The sequence below is a fragment of the Amphiura filiformis genome, chromosome 18 (assembly GCF_039555335.1).
Source record: "Amphiura filiformis chromosome 18, Afil_fr2py, whole genome shotgun sequence".
NCBI lineage: Eukaryota > Metazoa > Echinodermata > Ophiuroidea > Amphilepidida > Amphiuridae > Amphiura > Amphiura filiformis.
This window is the reverse complement of record NC_092645.1, coordinates 65,535,080-65,556,293: the sequence shown is the minus strand read 5'-3', so window position 1 is coordinate 65,556,293 and position 21,214 is coordinate 65,535,080. Positions and strand designations below refer to the sequence as shown.

General features: G+C 36.7%; 1 protein-coding gene across 1 annotated transcript in view; it reads right to left on the bottom strand.

Annotated features, from left to right (window-relative positions):
- Positions 1 to 20,880, bottom strand: part of LOC140139324 (dystrobrevin beta-like) — a 174,065-nt gene extending 153,185 nt beyond the window's left edge. Inside the window, exon 1 of the mRNA XM_072161105.1 lies at positions 20,701 to 20,880. Within this exon, the coding sequence (XP_072017206.1) occupies positions 20,701 to 20,755 (55 nt within the window). The 5' untranslated portion in view covers positions 20,756 to 20,880. The remainder of the gene's footprint in view (positions 1 to 20,700) is intronic.
- Positions 20,881 to 21,214: the final 334 nt, after the last annotated feature.

Below are 21,214 nucleotides of genomic sequence, written 5' to 3'. Positions count from 1 at the left end.
TTGTGATCTTTTCGGCGGTTGCCCCGGGGTTAGGGGCAGGGACTTGCCCAGGGATGTAAAAAAATTTTGCCCAGCCCATGGACTTTCAGCCGGACTGTAATACATGTTTGTAACAGTTTCCAAAATCATGTCCCCGCCTAAGTCCCCAGGTCCTGGGGGGAGGGACTGCAACTGACAGCCACATTAATTTACCTCCATGTGATGACTGAAAAACATCTGTCAAAAAGTGCAGGACTCATGTGTGACTTGGCCAGACATCATGATAACTTCGGTTCAGGACTAGGTTTTTTCTTTTAATTTTTATTTCTGTAATTCTTTCCCTCTTTTGGGCTACTTTTCCCAGTGCAGGCCGGGCAGTAATTTGATGTATTTTCCTTTCAATTTGGCCAATTTCTAAAGGTGTTGGGTCTCTGAAGCTCCAAACTGCAATTACAATGGGTTTTGTGACCATATTTATAGATGAGTCACTTGACTCAGTTCGTCCTTTAAGTAGGCCTACTGGGAGTTTTTTAAGTCAAGTGCCCCCCCCTCAATTGGATGGTTGCGTTCGGGTAAATCGGGTAAATCTGCCCAAGTACTGGAAGTTTTTTTAAGTCAAGTGCTTTTCTACCCAATTGGGTGTTTGCGTTCTAAATTCGGGTAAATCTGCCCAAGTATCCAATATTGGGCGGTTTTTTGGGGGGAACCTTAAAAATTGGGCTACTTGAGAATCCCTTACAGCGGCCTGTTGAGCCAATGCACCGCACCTTGGCGTTGAAAAGTGTGGCAACACTGCACAGGGTATCATTGACAGTGTGTGTTGAATATGATCATGGGTAGGGTAGAAAACCATTTGAAATAAAATACTAGTTCCCAGTGCATGATGGGAATCTTGCAAACTGGGCTGCTGGACATGGACATGCCATGCATGAAATTGGTTTGTCCCAAAAACTAACTGGCTCAAGTGATGTTTATCCTGGGTTAGGGTAGGTTCTGGTTTCCAAATACCATCTAGCTTCTCACTGATGGACAGATGAAACTAAAGAATGTATAGAATAATATAAAATCTTACTGGGTGCCTCAACTAGAACATAGTCCGTTGAGAAGGACCGCGGCTATCGGGGGAGGCTTGCAGCAGAGTCCTAAGGACTACTGGACAGTGGCGGCAATACGATATACCAAAAGTCAATATTTTAGGCCAAATTGTCTTAGTTTTACAACATTCCCAAAAATGTGGGGAAAAATATAAATTTCAAACATTTTGGCTACAGTGAGGCCATATTGAGGAAAAAAAACTGAGAAATTAATAAAAACATCCATACCAATATTGGCTTAGAAAAAAAGTCATTGATATACCACGGCCAAAAATTCTACCCATGTATGCAGCACATCCTGTGTGGTCATTTTGTAACTAAGAACTCCCCCCCCCCCAGCTACGGGCAAAAAGTGAACAAGCACACACACAAATTTAAATTCTGACCTTTCAAAAAAAAAAATGTTATTTTTGTTCTCAGACTTAGTCCTTTAAAACAATTTTTGTTCTTGCAGGGAATCAGATCTCATGCTTTTGTTGAACTTAAACAAATCTTAGCTTGAGAAGTTGAGATTGAATAAACTTACTGTAAATACTTGTACACATCCACATCTTTGAACTCTCAGCATAAATCCCACCGCTGACACCAAAAATGATCACTTCACAAATCCCACCACTGCCACTAGAAATGAATATCCTCCAACCAAGCAAGCAACTCTAGCTGCTGCTATGTGATGAGAGACCAATTCTATCACTCCAATGCAATGTTGATTACAAAATAAACCACTTGGATGCTAGCTAAAGCTCACACTAGGTTATATTCCTTCAGAAAGAATGTCCGTTCAACAAAAGTATAAAATTTCCTTGTATATTCTCCACAGATCAGATTCAGACTCAATGTCACTCCACCACAAACTGAAATACCAAATCCTACTTTGATGATCCACAAGAAAAACTGTTCTTCAACAACAAAGGTAGAATTTTTCATATAAATCCACAGATCGGGGGAGGGGATCGGACAGACAAAAATCTACACCCAACTGGAAGTGTGTGTAGTCTGTCCACAAGTGCTGGGTAATTCCTATAATGTAATCAGGTATACATGTAGGAACAAAGCTTTTATACAAGAGGAAGGATTGTATTAACTCTGTTAACACTTCCTGTGTCCCTCTAATGAGGTCGCTAATGCATGGTGCAAAATTCTGCAGTATGTACAAACACTTTTGCCCTGGAACATAACTTCATCAGTACTGTTGAGTTGTATGATATCTATTATAACTATCTGACACTCCCTGTAACTTTGTAATGGCTATGAGTATGACATACATCTGTATTCAAGCAATGACACAGGCATTCAATACAGTTTCGTTCCTTGGACACTGCATGAAAGCCGGGGCAAGAAGTCAGACTGCAAGATTCAACTCCTTCAAGATCAAGATGGCACAATTTTCAGTTTTCCATTCCAGAAAATGTAATTCCTTTGATACAAATTACACAAATATGTCACTGTCCAGTATAATGAATTACATCAAAACTAATTCCACTGCAAAATTCCAGTATTTAACGTAAAAATTTCCCAAAAATCATTACGTTCTATAAATTGCACAAAGTATACGATGAAGTGTCTGGCCCAATATGGGTCCAAAGTGTTAATGCTAGTGAATACTACACTGTGATCAGGCACATTGAAACAGGAAGAAGTTAAAACAGTTTTTTCCCCTCTAGACTGCTCTCAATTCCAGATACTAAAAATACAGAACTATATTTTGCATAAATTTAATTATCTTGTTTTGCAATGCCGCTCAATGATCCTGTTGTTTGATCAAACTGGAAATAGAAGTAGAAATTCAATTCAATTCTTGTTTACTTATTTTTGTTTCAAAAAAGGGCCAAAATAAGCATTTTTCTTGTTACAATCAACCTTAGAAAGACTTGTACTAAGACTAATTATTTCAGTCTACTTAATAGACTGCCCCCCGCCCAAAACTTAAAAAGGTGTAGGAATTTAATAATTTTGGTACCTAGTACCTCTGATCAGCTCAAACTTTAGAAGGGAGCACAGTGAAAACTAAAGCTTTGTAAAAATCAAATTTTATGGAAATGTTACAATATTTGTGAAATGAGCCACATGTATTATGTGTGTACATTCTAGATGTAAACAAACAGGTCTTAAGGTTAGCCGAGAGTTTTTCATGCGCTTGATTTCAGAGGGGCGTAAGGTCATAACAGAAACAGCCATGCAGAAAATGAACAAGCGTACTGGGACGTAGGCCTACTTTACAATAGAATATTGATCCACGGTCAAGACATGAAACTTGGCTTAGCTCGTGCCCGGAGCTCGTGAGTCGGGGCGGGCGGGGGTGTCATGAGGGGCGGCATGCCGGGTCGGATGCCGAGGGAGGGCACAAGCCGTTTTCGCAATTTTCATAAGGATTTTATAAATTTTAAATATAACATCAACAACAGTATCCAAAAGCAATTATTTGCAAATCGAATTTGGGAAGAATATTCAAAAAGACAGACTTAGCAGGCCTACAAATTTCTGAATTATATAAAGTGAAAAACAATCAATCACGATTCACTGCAGTCAGCGAATCAATCAAATAAAACTAAAAAGAAAGGAGCAAAAAAGAATAAAGAAATAGTGAAAAAGATAAAGAAAGAGAGAGAGAGAAAAAGAAAAAGAACGACAAAGAAAGGAAGAAAGAGAGAAAGAAATAAAAAAAATGAAAAAAAGAAAAAGAAAAGAAAAGAGGAAAGAAAGAAAGTAAAAATGAGAAAAGAGAAAAAAAGGAAAGAAAATTCAGCCACACGGGACTCGAACCCACAAAAATTGTTCATAACAGATTCCCAGTCCAACGCCTCTATCCACTCGACCATAATACATCAGCTACGAAATTTCTTGTTCTCGAAGCGGATATGTAACTATTAAAGCAATTACTTAATGATTACAATCGCGTCCGCACAATGGCTCTTAGAATAAACACGCATGTCGGCGCTGAAATTTTGAACGAAGTGATGGAGGAAAAACCTCGTTTTTTGCAATACTAGCTTCAATTTGGAGTGAAAATCAAATAGGATAGCAATTGGCAGAATGTTGAGAAATAATGTAGGTATTCAGATGTCTAAATTAACGCCCCGTTATCAAGATATCGATAATTTCACAAAACAGTTTTTTCTCAGACAAGATTCTCGAAAATGTTCCCCAAAAACGGGCTTTTTAAATTTAATCGGTACTGTATTTGGTTCTTCCCCATGGCAACATTATTTCTTTAATCGATTTGTAGTACAATACAAAAAGGAGAAAACAATCACTTTCGGCGTGGTTTTATACGGAGCGAACATTTGAAAAAAACTGCATGGAACGTGTTTTTGATCTTGTGAACATGGTGCGTAAAAATGATTTAAACGAAGGATTTTCACACGGATTCTAAATTTTTTTATAAACACACAAAAATAATGTAAAGATACATCCATGCACCAACATTTGACTCACTGCGATATTTGATTGCTGAGAAAACGCGGTTTTAGAGAACAACTTTATACGTCTTTTATACGTTTTTTATACGTTTCTTCGTGTAACCTTAATGTGGCAGGTAGAGGATGTACAATTTAAGTCAAGTGTACAGTTATATGAATTGAAGAAACTGGTACTTCCTGTGCACAGCACAGAAAATATCTTACACTTCCCATAATGCATTTCTCACATTTCAATTTCCTGTACCTGATTTGCTATGCAACATGGGTTGATATTTAATGATGAAATGTTCCTCAATCATGTCAATAAACAGAGCACGAAATATGTTTATTTCTTGACTATCGACCCATGTTTAGCCAGTATATTGTCAACAAGGAATGTACTAAATGTACAGTATCATATCATTTGATGTAATGAGGTGATGCATCATGTTTGCAAAGGATTCTGGGAAGGGTAAGACCTCTTCTCTGGCTACTTCCTGTGCACAGGGAGATCATCCAACACCTGTAGACTCTATTATCTCATTGTGTCCAATATCCAGAATACATTTTTTAAATGGGTTAATTATGAGATTATGATACCATTAAAATTAAGGATTGTTTCAATTGGCTTATTAAAAAACCCTAACAAGGAACATGCTTTTTTGCTATCGGAATTCAGAGAAGGAACGAAAAAGGAGAGAAGATCAAGAAAGATTTCACTTGGCACCCCCGGGAATTGACCCTGGGACCCCTTGGGTGCCACGCACACGATCACCGACCTCATGCCACGGGGGAGTTGCTTGCCCGGCCAGCGACTTGGTGCCCATAAATGACTTAGGCTGATTGCGCAATGCCATCACGTGGAATGCATGCATGCGCAGTGGTTTTCCTTATAAGATTTTGTAAGATTTATAGGTGTTAGGGTTATAACAAGTTCTGCCTTTCATATTATCTATTTAAAATAGCCCTCCAAAGTATACAGCTCTAGCCACATACAACGGATAAGTAAAAAAAAACCTGCAGTACTATTGCCATTGCAAGAAAACATTCAATTACTGTGTATACTGGCTCTAATCAAGGATTGAAATTGACAAATTAAGAGTCAGAAACGGCTAAAGGCAATAGCTGCCCTAAAGACATTTGATAATTTCTGCATTCTATAGTGGACATGTATTTTAAGAATATGACACCTGGCAGTTATTGCAGATATACAGCCTTTTCTCCCTAAACCTTTCAAGAGTCAATAACAAGTTCATCCATATCATCCTCCCATTTTTAGTGGCTCACAACTAGAACCTTAACTCCAACAGATGACATAAAAAGTAAAAATGGGATGAAATTCTTAGCACATGCTCAAAATGTGTCCTCTACTCATCTCGTCAGTCCAGCAACAAATCTGCACAATCCAAAACAACTTGTAGCTCACAAAGTAACTCCAAGCAAAGTTGCTCCAAGTGATGAAATCTTAAACATAACAATGATAACATACTCCTCTACCAGTCTAGCAACTTGGTACAAATCCGAATGATCCAATAAGGATGCAATTCTAAATATAACATGTTCAACAGGTGTACTCTAACTGGTCTAGCAACTTGGCACACATCGGCATGATCCAAACCTTGTAGCCCACTACTAAAGTATACAAGTAGCACCCTAACTGCAACTCAACTTACTTAAGGATGAAATCCTAAACATAACATACTCATAAATGACAAAATATTCAATACAACGCATAAAATGTATTGATATGCTTCCTGCTCAGACATGCTCACAGTGTTTTCTCCTTTCGTTTGCCACTTTGCACAAATCCACATGATCCAAAACAACTTGTAGCTCATCTAGCACAAATGCGGATGATCCAAAAGAACTTGTAGTTCACTGACTTGCATAAATTTTGTACTTCCATTATTTGATATACAAATTTTCACATGCATGAATTTTGTTGTTTGTGTAGAATTTTGAGATCCAACATATTTCACGCACAAAAAAACCCCTCAGACTTATACGCATGTATCCGGTGGTTGTTTTTAACTCTATAGAGTGTAGGGGTGAGATTTTCGGGTAATTTTGTGCCCGGGTACCCGGTCCATTTTTCGGGCGGGTAATCAGGTGTATAACCCGAAATTGCACCAAAAAAAATCACACAAATTTAAACACAAACAATCATGCAAATTTTTCTCTTTTTTTTAGGTCAACCATAAATGATCCTAGCATTTAGGAATATGTCCTGGGATGCTACAAAACCGAAAAAATAAATAACTTTAAAAAAAAAAAAAAAATTGCAATTTCGGGCACACGGGCAGGGTATTTCCTTCCTGGTAATGTAATCTCGGGCGGGTACCCACGAGCCAGCCCGAAAATCCCTGGCTTAATAGAGTGCTTGTGCATGCAATAAATCGGGATACCGGAAGGGGGGGCCTACATGTATATAACAATTACAGTGGCAGCCACAGATAGCATGACAGAGGGACAGGTCCCTAGATCGAATCCACAACCATTCATACCTATCAGCTGTTTTATGTGAATTGTCCAGTGGTACCTGGAGGACAGAATTTCATTTAAAGTCATATTATAACATTTTCAAACAAAATAGATTAGCATTTCTTTGCCATAAAATGTTAGCTTTTACTGTCAGATATATCCCCTTTTATTTTTGAGCCGAACAACTACGCCAAAGCAAAGAAAATTGGAATTTACTACCTTCGGTCATGTTGTGGTACGACCCTTTGTTGTGTATATCACCGTCCCTTGCGCATTATGCATGCGTATTATGCGTACTGTGTGTTATGAACATCGTACTATGCGTTCGACTAATAATTCCATCGTAATAATAAAGCGCCGGTTCCGGCGTTTTATTCAAAATCTCGGATTTTGACAAAACGACAGCACATAGAGTCTTGATTTTTGCAGGGTATATTGGTTTAATATTTACAATTTAATCGTGTAAAAAAAGGAATGTAGAAAATTCAGTGAGGGCGTCTTCCTCAGCAAATGTTATAATATGGCTTTAAATGAGGATGACTCTGTCATGAGTGATGTCGTATTGAATACTCTCTATAGAAGGTCTGTGGTGGGTGGGCAGCCAGAGACTGATGGGTAAATACCAAACTTATCGACAAAGAGACAAAAAATTTAAAATGTATCAATGTAAGGCTTCTTTTTTTTCTCTTTTCATGCTATGCTACAAGAAGTATGAAAATTATTCTGTAGCAAAAAAAAGTACTGTCTTCAATTTAAACACAATTTTTCTCATTCAATGCTGGGATAAGACCTGAGGCGCACAAACACTTATGATTAACTTTCCCTTATTTTCCATTTTCTTTTTTATATTTTTATTCCTTTTTTAGGTTATTATGAACCCTGATATTTAGATTCAAATTCTTGTTTTGATGCATAACACGAAGCCATAATTCGATCACAATAACTGTGTTTTCAGGTATGTTGATAGAATTATACGTTATGTTTTATAAAAAAATATTTCGTATTTGACAATTTTGATTTATCCATTATCCTCCTCACATAATCATCCTCAAATGGGCTATTCCAGCTGACATCCATATACGGTGATACCCCCTATGGAAGACATGACCTTAATATTCCACACAGGGGGTGTGGATTTCAAATGAAGTCACCCATCCAGTGTTTTCTGCTCCAAAATGGGCTATTTCAGTTCAAATCGATACACCCCCTATGGGAGACATGACCTTAATCTTCCACACAGGGGGTGTGATTTTCAAATGGAGCCACCCATCCAGTGTTATCAGCTCCAAAATGGGCTATTCTACAATCCCCGAAATATGTCGTTGAAACGCTTTAGGCATCTTGAATGAAATCATAAGTGTATTTTTAATGTGGATAAAAATGTTCAATATTTGGAATTAGAAGAAAGCTGGGCCATCAATTAACACTTTTCCCTTCCCCACCCCCCATCATCCAATGTTGCGACACTTTGGAGACACGCTGAACACATTTGCACGTTTCAACATTGCACAGGGGAGTGGGGGGACTTATTTTCCCCTAAAGGCGCTTTAATGTTTCAAGACATATTTCGGGGATTGTCTGAGGCAATCGCTAAAATTAACATCTGATTTTAAACCTTTGGCTGTAAATTTAAAACTACTTGATAGAATTACTCCAAATTTTTAATGAATATTAGTTAATGCATAAGCTATGATGTGGATATAAAATAAAACAACTAATTGTATCAATTTTGACTATATCGCCCTGCACTACAAGCAGGTTGCACCCATCACCTGTGTATGTCTACAATCATAGATTGAATACAATAGCGGTCTTTTCAAACATACTAATCTTACAGATGTGAGTGATCAGCATGATATAGTGCAATGCATAGGTATCGTGTGAAACGCTGCAGTGCAGGGCAATATAGTCAAAAAACGACCTTTTTCACCTTTTTCAGACCAACGCCCTCCCCCAAAGCAAAAAACAAAACAAAACGAACCAATAAAAAAATCGCATTAGTACGCTCATGAAGTAGGCCTACTCATGCAGAGATATCTTTAAAATTGATCATTTTATTTGCGTGAAATGGTAAAGTGCGATTGTAAATCGTCCCATTGAATCACATAGTGATTTGACGGTTTACCATAGTCTAATACTGAATATTAATACAAGGAGTTTCTTTAATTTAGAATGGTAAACCGTTGACAAAATTCATAATTTAGGCCGATTTGGTGTCAACTTTTATTTGTAAAGTGTTTTGTTTGAAAGCTTGTTAAAAACTACATCTAATTTTACTATTTTACGTTTTGTTAGCTCTAACATTATTTACATTTTACTGATTTTAGCAAATGTAAATCGTCTGTCGAGATTTACCATTTTCATAATCACGAGAATGCAATGCGCACCCATATATCACGGAATCCCGTAATTATTTCAACATGACAGCGTGGTGTAATGGACAGTACTTCAGACGGTGAAACGAAAGGCTAGTAGTTCGAACCCCCACAGTTTCACTTTTTTTTTCTTCTTTTTTTTTGTGTGACTTATTCAAGCCAGTAAACTATTCTTCTGTATTCATGACAATGGTGACATTGTGAAACACAAAAATAAGTTTTAACACCCTAATTTATCTATGGCATGATAATTGATTGGTTTTTTTTTAATTGTAATAAAGACACAAATAGATCCGGACATCTTTAAAGATTATGAATATGGGCACTATAGCAATTGTAAGATAAACTATTCTTCTGTATTCATGACAATTGACATTGTGAAACACGAAAATAAGTTTTAAAACCCTAATTTATCTATGGCATGATAATTGATTGTTTTGTTTTGTTTTTAAATTGTAATAAAGACACACATAGATCCGGACATCGTTAAAGGTCATGAATATGGGCACTATATCAATTGTAAGACCCCCCCCCCCACACACACACACCCACCCACGTCAAGTTTCATACGTTTCATAAGTATTTACTTATAGAGTGCTTGCATATAAGGTCATTAGTTCAAATCATCTCCTGTATAGGCACGCTCCAGAAGATATGCAAATGGATGGAGTACAAAAGAATTATTTGACCACTACCTAAATAAAAGATGAGTTGTTTTATTTTGTGCCCACATCATAGCCTATCTATTAATAAATAGTCATGGAAATTTTTTCACGCTGTACCTATGCATTGAACTATATCATGCTGATCACTCACTGTAAGATTAGTATGTTTGAAAAGAGCGCTATTGTATTCAATCTATGATTGTAGACATACACAGGTGATGGGTGCAACCTGCTTGTAGTGCAGGGCGATTTAGTCAAAATTGATACAATTAGTTGTTTTATTTTATACCCACATCATAGCTTATGCACTAACTAATATTCATTGAAAATTTGGAGTGATTCTATCAAGTAGTTTTAAAGTTATAGCCAAAAGATTAAAATCAGATGTTAATTTTTGCGATTGCCTCAGACAATCCCCGAAATATGTCGTTGAAACGCTTTAGGCATCTTGAATGAAATCAAAAGTGTATTTTTAATGTGGAAAAAAAATGTTCAATATTTGGAATTAGAAGAAAGCTGGGCCATCAATTAACACTTTTCCTTCCCCCCCCCATCATCCAATGTTGCGACACTTTGGAGACACGCTGAACACATTTGCATCGTTTCAACATTGCACGGGGGGGTGGGGGGACTTATTTTCCCCTAAAGACGCTTTAATGTTTCAAGACATATTTCGGGGATTGTAGTTGACATCCACACACCCCCTATGGGAGATGGCCTTAATCTTCCACACAGGAAGTCATGTAACAAGGAACATGCTTCTTTGCTATCGGAAGGCAGAGAAGGAATGAAAAAGGAGAGAAGATGAAGAAAGATTTCACTTGGTACCCCCGGGAATTGACCCTGGGACCCCTCAGGTGGCACGCACACGATCACCGACCTCATGCCACGGGGGAGTAGCTTGCCCGGACAGTGATTTGGTGCCCATAAATGACTTAGGGTGATTGGCAACATGTGGTTTTCCTTGTAAGATTTTGTAAGATTTATACCGTATTGTTTTGTAATAAACGCCCGGGGGTGTTGCATTTTTCCAAAAGGGGCGTTTATTGAAGGTGAATTGTCAGTGAAAAAAACTTTTAAAATCGGGTTAAATTTCCCGATGGTGCTCCTGTAGAAAAGAGGAACTTACGGCTATACTAATGGCGACGCCCATGGAAAATATCATTTTCGTGGTAAATACATCAAAATTACACCCGTAAGTACATCATCAAGCAAGAATCTAAATTCTACCATAATTAGGCAATGGAATGAATGGAAGTGCGAGTCATAACAGGTTTTGCCCTGCAATTTTTAACGATCGTCCCTGACAAGACTGACTGACTGATATGCCAGTTTTAAGCTTACTCTCACGATATAGCATGGAATTTTTGTCGAGGGGCTGGGGGGCGTTTATTAGAGGGGGAGCGTTAACACAAACAATACAGTACGTGTTAGGATTATTACGGTACACGTAGGCCTTATAATGGAAAATTCATCTTAATTTTAAACCCTAACAAGGAACATGCACTTTTGCTATCTGAAGGCAGAGAAGGAACGAAAAAGGAGAGAAGATGAAGAAACATTTCACTTGGCACCCCCGGGAATTGACCCTAGGTCCCCTTGGGCGCCATGCAAACGATCGCCAACCTCATGCCTCGGGGGAGTCGCTTGCCAGGCCAGCGATTTGTTGCCCATAAATGACACTTTACGACACATATCAAAAAAAAAGAAAAAAAATTTACATGCTATTTTGTCCAAATAAGCTTACCGTACATTCATGTTTTCATCAGAAAATCACAAATTACCTCCAAAAGTAGCGGTGATAATAACTCAGTCATATCGGCGTGATTTTAAGCTTAGGGGAGAATGGGGTCAGTTGGAATGTGGGGTAAGTTGAAACATTGTATTTTTTTCTGATACAAAAAATTAATTTGGTAAAATACTGGCACCTATAGAAAAATTATCAAATTTGTGGACATCGTGGAACATACTCTTTGCGTGACTGTGCGTAGTAAGCAGTTGCATGAGATAGCCTCGCTAATATGGACGTAGAGTAGCGTTGTACACAGCGTGTAGTTAGCATGATTAGTCGCGGAGTAACAAGCGTAGTTGAATGTTCCACGATGTCCACGAATTTGATAATTTTTCTATAGTAATAGGTATCCACCAAATTAGCAACAGCACTGATGCCCCACCAGTGTTGGCTTGGGAAAGCAATATATCTGTTTTTGACATAGGCCTACTGACTAATTTTTATACCCCTCAGAAAAGATGCATGCGTTATCTCCATGTTGTTTGAAGATTCAGGGGATTATTTTTTGAGTATCATAAGCACTAGTAGTAAGTCCCAGAATAATGTTTATATATAAAAGTTTTATTGTATTTCTTCTTTTGTGGAATGAACTTTGAAATGTAAAAATAGGCATCGGGGTTTGTTGAAACTTTTGAGGTGGGGTTAGTTGATACGTGAAAATCGCATAGAAAAATATGGTTAAAAATTTGACTTTTTAAAAATTTGTAACATGTTTACCATTTCTTCAATATTGCTTAATATGGTTAAAAAAAAGCAATAATACAAGCAAAAATTGCACACAGAAAGTACATTTTATAATATTTTAGGCTTCTCATATTTTGGTCCATGGTGACACTTGTGTAGGCCTCACAACACTATTTTTGTCACCTGACGAAGGGCGAGGCCCGAAAATTTGTGTAATAAAATATTCTTTTACGACATTATAATTATTCTTCGCTTCTTTGCTTCCTATGTTTATACTGATATGGTTAGTGTTTCTTGAAAGTAATCGGTCTGCGTTAAAAAGACGATTTTGTGAAAAATGTTTCAACTAACCCCAATCTCCCCTACAATGTATCTATCGATTTTTTCAGCATTTTAGATTTTGTTACGAGTGTCGACACATGTTGATTGTCATATTTTTTTCTCCAATGAAATGTTGATTTCTTTACCCTGAATAAAGTATTTGGTCTAGACTGCTGCCCTCATTGTCGAGTTATGTCGACTGTCTGGGTTGACGACAGGGTCCGCATTCAGCAATTTAAAATGCTCACCAAATTTGGGAGCGAATGCTTATGGTACAAAATTGCTACACATTCCAAAATTGGCACAGCAAATGATGAAAATTGTGTAGCATTTTGCTACTGCTGCTACGCACTTATTGCAGACACTACATGTAGTTAACGATAGCACTCAGTTTGTGGCCCTCACTGTCACACTTGGCTAGCACATACATGTAGTGTGAGGTGTTCAACAGAAGGGTAGACACAACCTATCTGGATTATATTGATATCAATATAACAACATCATGCAGTGATAATTAGATTTCATAAAATAAAATCGCCTTTGTGTAAAATGGATCGCCGTGGTGAAAAATGATGTTGTAATAAGGCATTGTCAATGATGGCCGCAGAAAAGTGCAGAATTTTAAAAACAGACATTTACCCATAACTTTGCTGATTTTTGACCTACAGACATGGTTGACCCCTCATTTTTTTAAAAGTTAAATAATCACCTTTTATGAATGAAATTATGATCTGGGGGGTCAGGCATATTATTAGCATATGGGCAATTCCACGGTAACTCGTGCTACACTTTATGGCGTCCTTTTACATACTTTGTGCTCCAGCTTTTAAACTGATTTGATTGGAATCTGTATTTTTTGTATTTTAATACCCAACATTCAAGGCTAGATCCTCATAGTATTGCTAATTCAGGATATCAACTTTTGTATGTATGGGACAGCTGTAAAATCGGTAACTCGTACTTTCGAGCAGAGGACATGCTTAAAAATCACTCATTTTTATTTTGATGGTGTGCTAAAACGAAAAACACTAAAGCCTTATTGATTATATGATAAGTAATTGCTATAATAAGGTTTGTTTTGGTGTACCTTAAAAAGTTGTGCCCCTCATAGTTTTACATTGACTGGCAAAAACATGGTAACTCGTACTACGGTAACTCGTGCTACAGTTTGTCCGCCATATATAAAATGGTATTTTTTGATAACAATTCCTCAACAACTGGTGTAATGATCAAATAACTCAATCTATGTACAAATAACCCCCCAAATAACCCATCTATGTACAAATAACACTATTCAGTGTACATGTATGTACCAGCATACAATGTACCACACACATTACATACAAACATCCCAGCCTTACATACGCCTTGCTTGATCCTGTTTGGATATTTTATTCTAGGGCTTAAATTTAAACAGCTGTTAAATTGAACAGTCAACAATTGATAAAACTTTTACTCCCATGTTATTTGACTCTAAATTCCCTCACAAAACTTGTAATGTTCATGGTTATTTGCTCTGTAAGTTTTTTAAAAATTGCTTTCTGAGTTATAGAGTGTTTGGTCATCTTTTGGTTGAGACCATTTCCTGCTTGGTGCAAATACTCTAGTTTGCCCGATTTCAATCACTTCACTAAGCTGGAAAATGAGCCTCATTACACTCAACAACAAACCAATTTCCAATACAAATCTCAGAACTATACCAATCTCAGTATCAACAAAATGTCACTGTGGCTGTTAATCTCAGGATTTCCAGTATCTATTTGTTTGTTTGTTTTACTTTATTTCTTCTTTTGCCTCGGTTACTCATTCAGTGGATGTTTTAAGGTATCCTCTGTTCTTCCATGAGGCCCACATTAATTGATTGGTTCTTAGGCTAGATCCTAGAGGGTGGAGGGCTAAAAATTTTGGTTGCATCATTTTGACCAGGTACCCCCCGGTATTGATAGTGGGATATATGCTAAATAGCATGTTTTTTTTAGAGAGACTGTACAATGTAAAGTCTTTGAGCTTAAAAAAAAAGGACTTTATCGGTGTGTGCAAAAATTTGGTATAAATAAATAAACTATTTTGGCACATGATCGGAGTGGAAACTGGCTCCTTGAATCTTATCTCTATCTTTGCCTTCCATATTTTTACTTTAATTTTCCTGCGACAGGAGGTCACTTTTTTCTCTTTCATTTTTGGCCCCCACACGTGTGTGGTTGCCTGGTTGTTTGTTTCTTTCTTTCTTTGTTTGGCTGTCCGGGCGGAAGCAAATTCATTAATCCACTGTACAGCTCCAACACAATAACTACAAAATTGGTACCGGTATGGTGATACAATAATGGTGGCTTGATGTGCTGTGTAGTTTTGTGTTATGTTATTTGCATATTTATGAATATTAATGAGCTTATTTACAAATTTTGCCTACATTTTCATTAATCCACTTTGCAGCATTATAAACACAATAACCAATCAACTTCAAACTTGGTTTGGTTGGATATGGTGGCCTGATGTGCTGTATAATTTTGTGTCATGTTATTTGCATAATATTAATGAGCTTATTTGGATATTGCATATTATTTTTTATTTACAAACCTTTGTTATTTACACACTTTTGTGTGTGTGTGTATGGGCACCTTAATTACTGAACTGCATAATTCTAGTTTGTCATGGGGCAGGCTGTCCTCCCCCACACTGGCTACACTGCTGCTAGAAAGCTGTTACCAATATCATGGTCACATATAAATGCATATTCATGTAGTTGGGAGATCCTCTATTGCTGCCAAGTTGTAGATTTTGCATTACCTTTGCTGGTACAGGGGGAAGTGGGCTATGGTAACTTGTGCTACATCGGTAACTCGTGCTACTGGTAACTCGTGCTACGGTACAGTTTTTAAATGGGTCATTATTATGTGATGGATAGTGTTTTGTATATTAATTTCTTATTTTTACTCAAGGCACTACTAGTAGAAGGAAAATAATAAGTGGCATCAATTAAATTGCCAACATTTTGAAAATATATAAAAAATGCATCTTTCGGTAACTCGTGCTACGCCATATTTAGTGCTATGAAAACGCAATGAAAGAAAACAAATAGTTACCAATACCATAGTCACATATAATGCATATATTCATGTAGTTGGGAGATCCTCTATTGCTGCCAAGTGGTAGATTTTGCATTACCTTTGCTGGTACAGGGGGAAGTGGGCTATGGTAACTCGTGCTACATCGGTAACTCGTGCTACTGGTAACTCGTGCTACAGCTTTTAATGGGTCATTATTATGTGATGGATAGTGTTTTGTATATTAATTTCTTATTTTTACTCAAGGCACTACTACTTAGAAGGAAAATAATAAGTGGCATCAATTACATTGCCAACATTTTGAAAATACATAAAAAAATGCATCTTTCGGTAACTCGTGCTACGCCATATTTAGTGCTATGAAAAAGAAAATAAAAAAAAAAAATTAGTTGGGGATTATTTAAAATGTGTTGGATGTTTCTTGAAGACCATATTTCAGAGATATAAAATGTATCAAATTTAGAAGAAAAGTGCCCATGTTTAATAAAATAGGCCCACTTGGAAAATATCTAAGTTGAACAGGAGTTTTTCACTTAAAATACACTCTCCAAAGAAACTTTAAAACAAAACCCAAAATGTTAGAAAAATGCCGAAAAAAGTTTATAACTTGAACCTTACATCTGTTTGGAATAATATAAAAGTTAAAAGAATTTCATTTTTTTGAGTCATGTCCACTTTTGCTTGGAATTGCCCATATACATTTTTTTCGGCTACCAGCGTTGCCTGTCATGCTTGTTGTAGTGAACTAGTCAACTACACACCCGGGACTCACAGTGCACAACCAACCCGGGTGAACAATATCATTGCAGACTCATTTTTCACGGTTTTAACGACTGTTTTACCAACTTTAAACATGCTGATTTTATGTTTGAAAGCCATTTTTTCATGTTTCTGGTAAATAATGAAATTTTTTGCAAATAATGAAAAAAATATGTGGTAGGTTTTGGAGCATGCGGGTGGTGGACACAAATCTACTACTTTAATTCCCATGGCCTTATAGTAAATTACACACATAGTTAGGCTAATGAAAGTTGATCCCCAGTTTCCCGTTACATAGTTTTTCATGACTGGGTAGGTGACTGTTTCATTATTCATTATTCATTATTTTCAAACTTTCGTTATCGGTGCAAAGTTAATTACGGAATGCTATGTTTTGAGGCCCAAATAAAATAATAAAGTATAGTTAGTAATGACCATGCTTCACTTCAAAACAAATTTTAATTAAGCACATCTTCTTTGGAATCTTCAAATTAACCTATAGGTTGTGCAACATATGAAAGCACCAGAAGTCCATGATAGTCTTTGGAGAACCACTTTTCCATATAAATACACGGTGTCTGTGTGTTCTATTGCACACTACTTTTTACAAACCAAACTTACTCTCCACTAGCACATCTTTGGAAGCAATATTTATACTGAAATTAGTTTGTCTACTTGCACAAACTGGAGGTTGCTGGTAAAAATCATCACAGGGTGCACGTGTTAATAATAAAACAACCATGCAAGAAATTGACAAATAAATCATTTTATTTATAAGTTTATTTTATTAAATACATAAATATTTGTAAGAAAAGCAGAATAAATTTGACTTCAAATTTTGTTTATTTTATTTATTTTGATGTTGTCTATATATAGCGCTACATAGTGCACGGTAGAAATGCTTTCATATTTGTTCATACGCTGGTTCCCGCTAACTTGGCTGCCTCTCTTTGTGTTCGGTCTATCCATTTAGTGGTAGGAGAAACTTAGATGCAGGGAATTCCTAGTCTCCAGTAAATGCGCCCTACGATATCGCCATTTTACCACATAGTTTAACCCAGCGTTTGCAACTTGACTATTCGGGCCGGTCAGGGTCGGCGTAAAAGTGCTTAAAATACGTGTCGGACGTGAAAGATGACATTAAAACTATCCTTTTTTCTTAAAAACTTGAAAAATGTGAAATAATGAAATAATGGAAAATAATGAAATATTTGATCGGCATTTTTTTCTGACCGGAGTCGGGTAACGGGAAACTGGGAGTCAACTTTCATTAGCCTTAGGGATGTTCATAAAATTTTGAAGTTCAATATTTTTAGGTGAAAGTTCTTTCATTTGAAAGAGAATTAAATTACCTAAACAATAAGGGGTCAATCATGTTTCTAGTGCATATACTTTTGAAGTTACAGACAAAAATAGTGTCATCAAATTGCCCAAAATTTTGTGTGTGAAATTGTGACAGCAGGCACATGTACAATGCACACTACTGTATGTGACCCCAGATGACCTCCTATTCTTTACTGTTATGCTGTTTTGGATGGTCTTGATTTACACACAAATTGCTTTTGAGCTAAATCGAGTGTCGACTTGGTGGAACATGGATTGCACTATGTGATAGTTTATGAATCCAGTATCATGCCAGTAGGGGAGATTGGGGTTAGTTGAAACATTTTTCACAAAATCGTCTTTTTAACGCAAACCGATTACTTTCAAGAAACACTAACCATATCAGTATAAACATATACATACATGCTACAAATACAGCCTTAAATTTTATTGGACCTGCTTATGATTATTCATATAATCCAATTTGAAAATTTGAAAAAAGTGTTTCAACTAACCCCACCCCTGGGGTAAGTTGAAACATAGGGTGAGGTTAGTTGAAACATGGCTTGTAAAAATTTCAAAATAATTATTATTGTGTTGTTAGGGTTATACTTCCCTTGAAGGCACCCTTTAACATACAATCAGTGTGAAAAATGAATAAATAAATATGTGGGAGCCTTGGTCAAAACTTTGGACACAAGGTGACGAGTGTCACCATGGACAAAAATATGAGAAGCCTAAAATATTATAAAATGTACTTTCTGTGTGCACTTTTTGCTTGTATTATTGCTTTTTAACCATATTAAAGCAATATTGAAGAAATGGTGAACATGTTAAAAAATTTTTAAAAGTCAAATTTTTAACCATATTTTTCTATGCGATTTTCACGTTTCAACTAACCCCACCTCAAAAGTTTCAACTAACCCCGATGCCTATTTTTACATTTCAAAGTTCATTACACAAAATAAGAAATACAATAAAACTTTTATTTAACATTATTCTGGGACTTACTACTAGTGCTTATGATACTCAAAAATAATCCCTGAATCTTCAAACAACATGGAGATAACGATCTTTTCTGAGGGGTATAAAAATTAGTCAGCAAGTCAAAAACAGATATTCCTTTCCCAAGCCAACACTGGTGGGGCATCAGTGCTGTTGCTAATTTGGTGGATGACCCTTACTAATACCTATTACTAGGTGCCAACATTTTACCAAATTCATTTTTTGTGTCAGAAAAAAATACAATGTTTCAACTTACCCAGTGTTCCAACTAACCCCAATCTCCCCTACCTAGGAATCCCAGGCAAACCTTAGTTAACACATTTGCTAGTCAGTCAAATTCGCCGACAATGTCAATGCATATTTACATAGAAATTTAAAACAACTGGCAAGAAAGAAACCTACATAAATATGCTTTCTATACTTCACTTGACCCAAATATATGATTTTTATGGTGATAAGACAGGCGCACATGGAATTTTAGAGGGATTTTTATAGCAGTTCTATTAAAAAAAGCTGCTATCATAATGAGACTAAGATCTAGAAACACCCCGAAATGTTGTTTTGGGGAATTTTGCTAGCTGAATCTTTTTGATGGAAGTCAATCTTTGACAAGATGTAACTTTGCTACGGAAAGTGCTATGAAAAAAAGGTTTTCAGTTTTGGCTTTGTTTACTCAAGAGCTTTAATTTGATATATAAAATGATACAGTTTGATGGCAAATTTGAATTCACCTAGCATACCTACAGTACCAACATAAGTCAACATCACTTAGGTTTTGGTTGTCAAAATTAATTTTTAGTAATTTTTTCCATTGAGCCCCACAGTAAAGCCATTTTTGGACCGTACAGGCACATTCCACTTCCCTATGCATAGACATACCACCTAGACCTATAACTGCCCATCCCTAACCATGGCAGTAGGTGAAGCCACGTATCCAAGGTGATTTTGGTCGGGTGGTCGGACGCGGAGAAATAAGCGCTCATGTCTGGAACGGAAAACGCGATCGTTATGCGTGATTGCTGCGCCGTTATCGCCTGCGCGTCAAATGCAACATGTTCTGTAGACGCCAACATGTCTGCTTGTTTGCGGCCGGTTGCGTCCTTGTCAAAATCGTTGCTAAGCAGTGTTGACTTCACTACGCAAACCAAAGTTATAGGTCTAGGTTCTTGTTTGTCTGGGTCCCTATGGACGAATAGCGCCACCTATAGTGTGTGATGTGAGCCTGACTAACATAGTTAACTTTTTATTACTTCCGTGGTCCGGCTACGCACTGGTGAATTGCGATCGCGTAGATTGGACAAAGGTCGCTTACTTGAAGTTACTACGCACCGCGCCGACAACCAATTTTCAACTGGCTTGTTGTAAAAAATTAACTTAATCATTTGTTTCATTATCTTTTTTTGCCTGGGTTACTCATTCAGTGGATGTTTTAAGGATTAAAGGTATCCTCTGCATCATGCATAAACTCACAAACATATAAAATCAGAACAACTGGAATTTTTGGGAAAAGCTTTTTTCGTGGATACCTATTTAACTGAAAAATGCCATAAAAAGAGAGATCAGATAGAATCACAAAATACTCCTATTTAATAAATTCATCATTTATGCAGTCGTCTGACACCAATGATTCAGCGTGATGTCAAGGTTTTCTATTAAAAATGCAAAAGGATGAGTGAGTGATGGTGTTGCAATGGCAATGCCAATGATGCTGATGGACACTGAGGAGGAAAAAAATAAAGACCAAAATCAGGTACTTTACCTTGCGCTCCACCGACTCGACGAGGAGTCCTTGGTGATTCTTTCACTTCCGGCATTATTCCACCTCCTTTAAGAATCCTAAATCACGGAAATTGTGCTCAAATATGGTCCACAATCGCTATTTTAGGTGATTTTCTGATGTTAGTTTATCCCTGTACATTGATACGGGCGTAGCAGCATCTCTCCATCATTTTGTATACATTGGTGTTTCTAGAAAGTTTCTAAATTAGCATTGCTCAATTTTATACTTATCACTGAAAAGACCACAGAATAATGAGTTATAGCTTACAATATGTTGGAATTTATTATTGAATTAAATTAAACTCCTAATTACTTTCAAAACTTTATGGAAAATTATATATTTAATAAAAGAATTAGTAACTTTGTAGAAACACTGAAAGAGCTGTCATTAAAAATAATAAAAAAATACAACTGGCAGCTATTTCTGAAATCAGCATTTCAATATTCACAAGCAGATGTCTATGATTTCAGATCATTCCACTATGATTCCACCT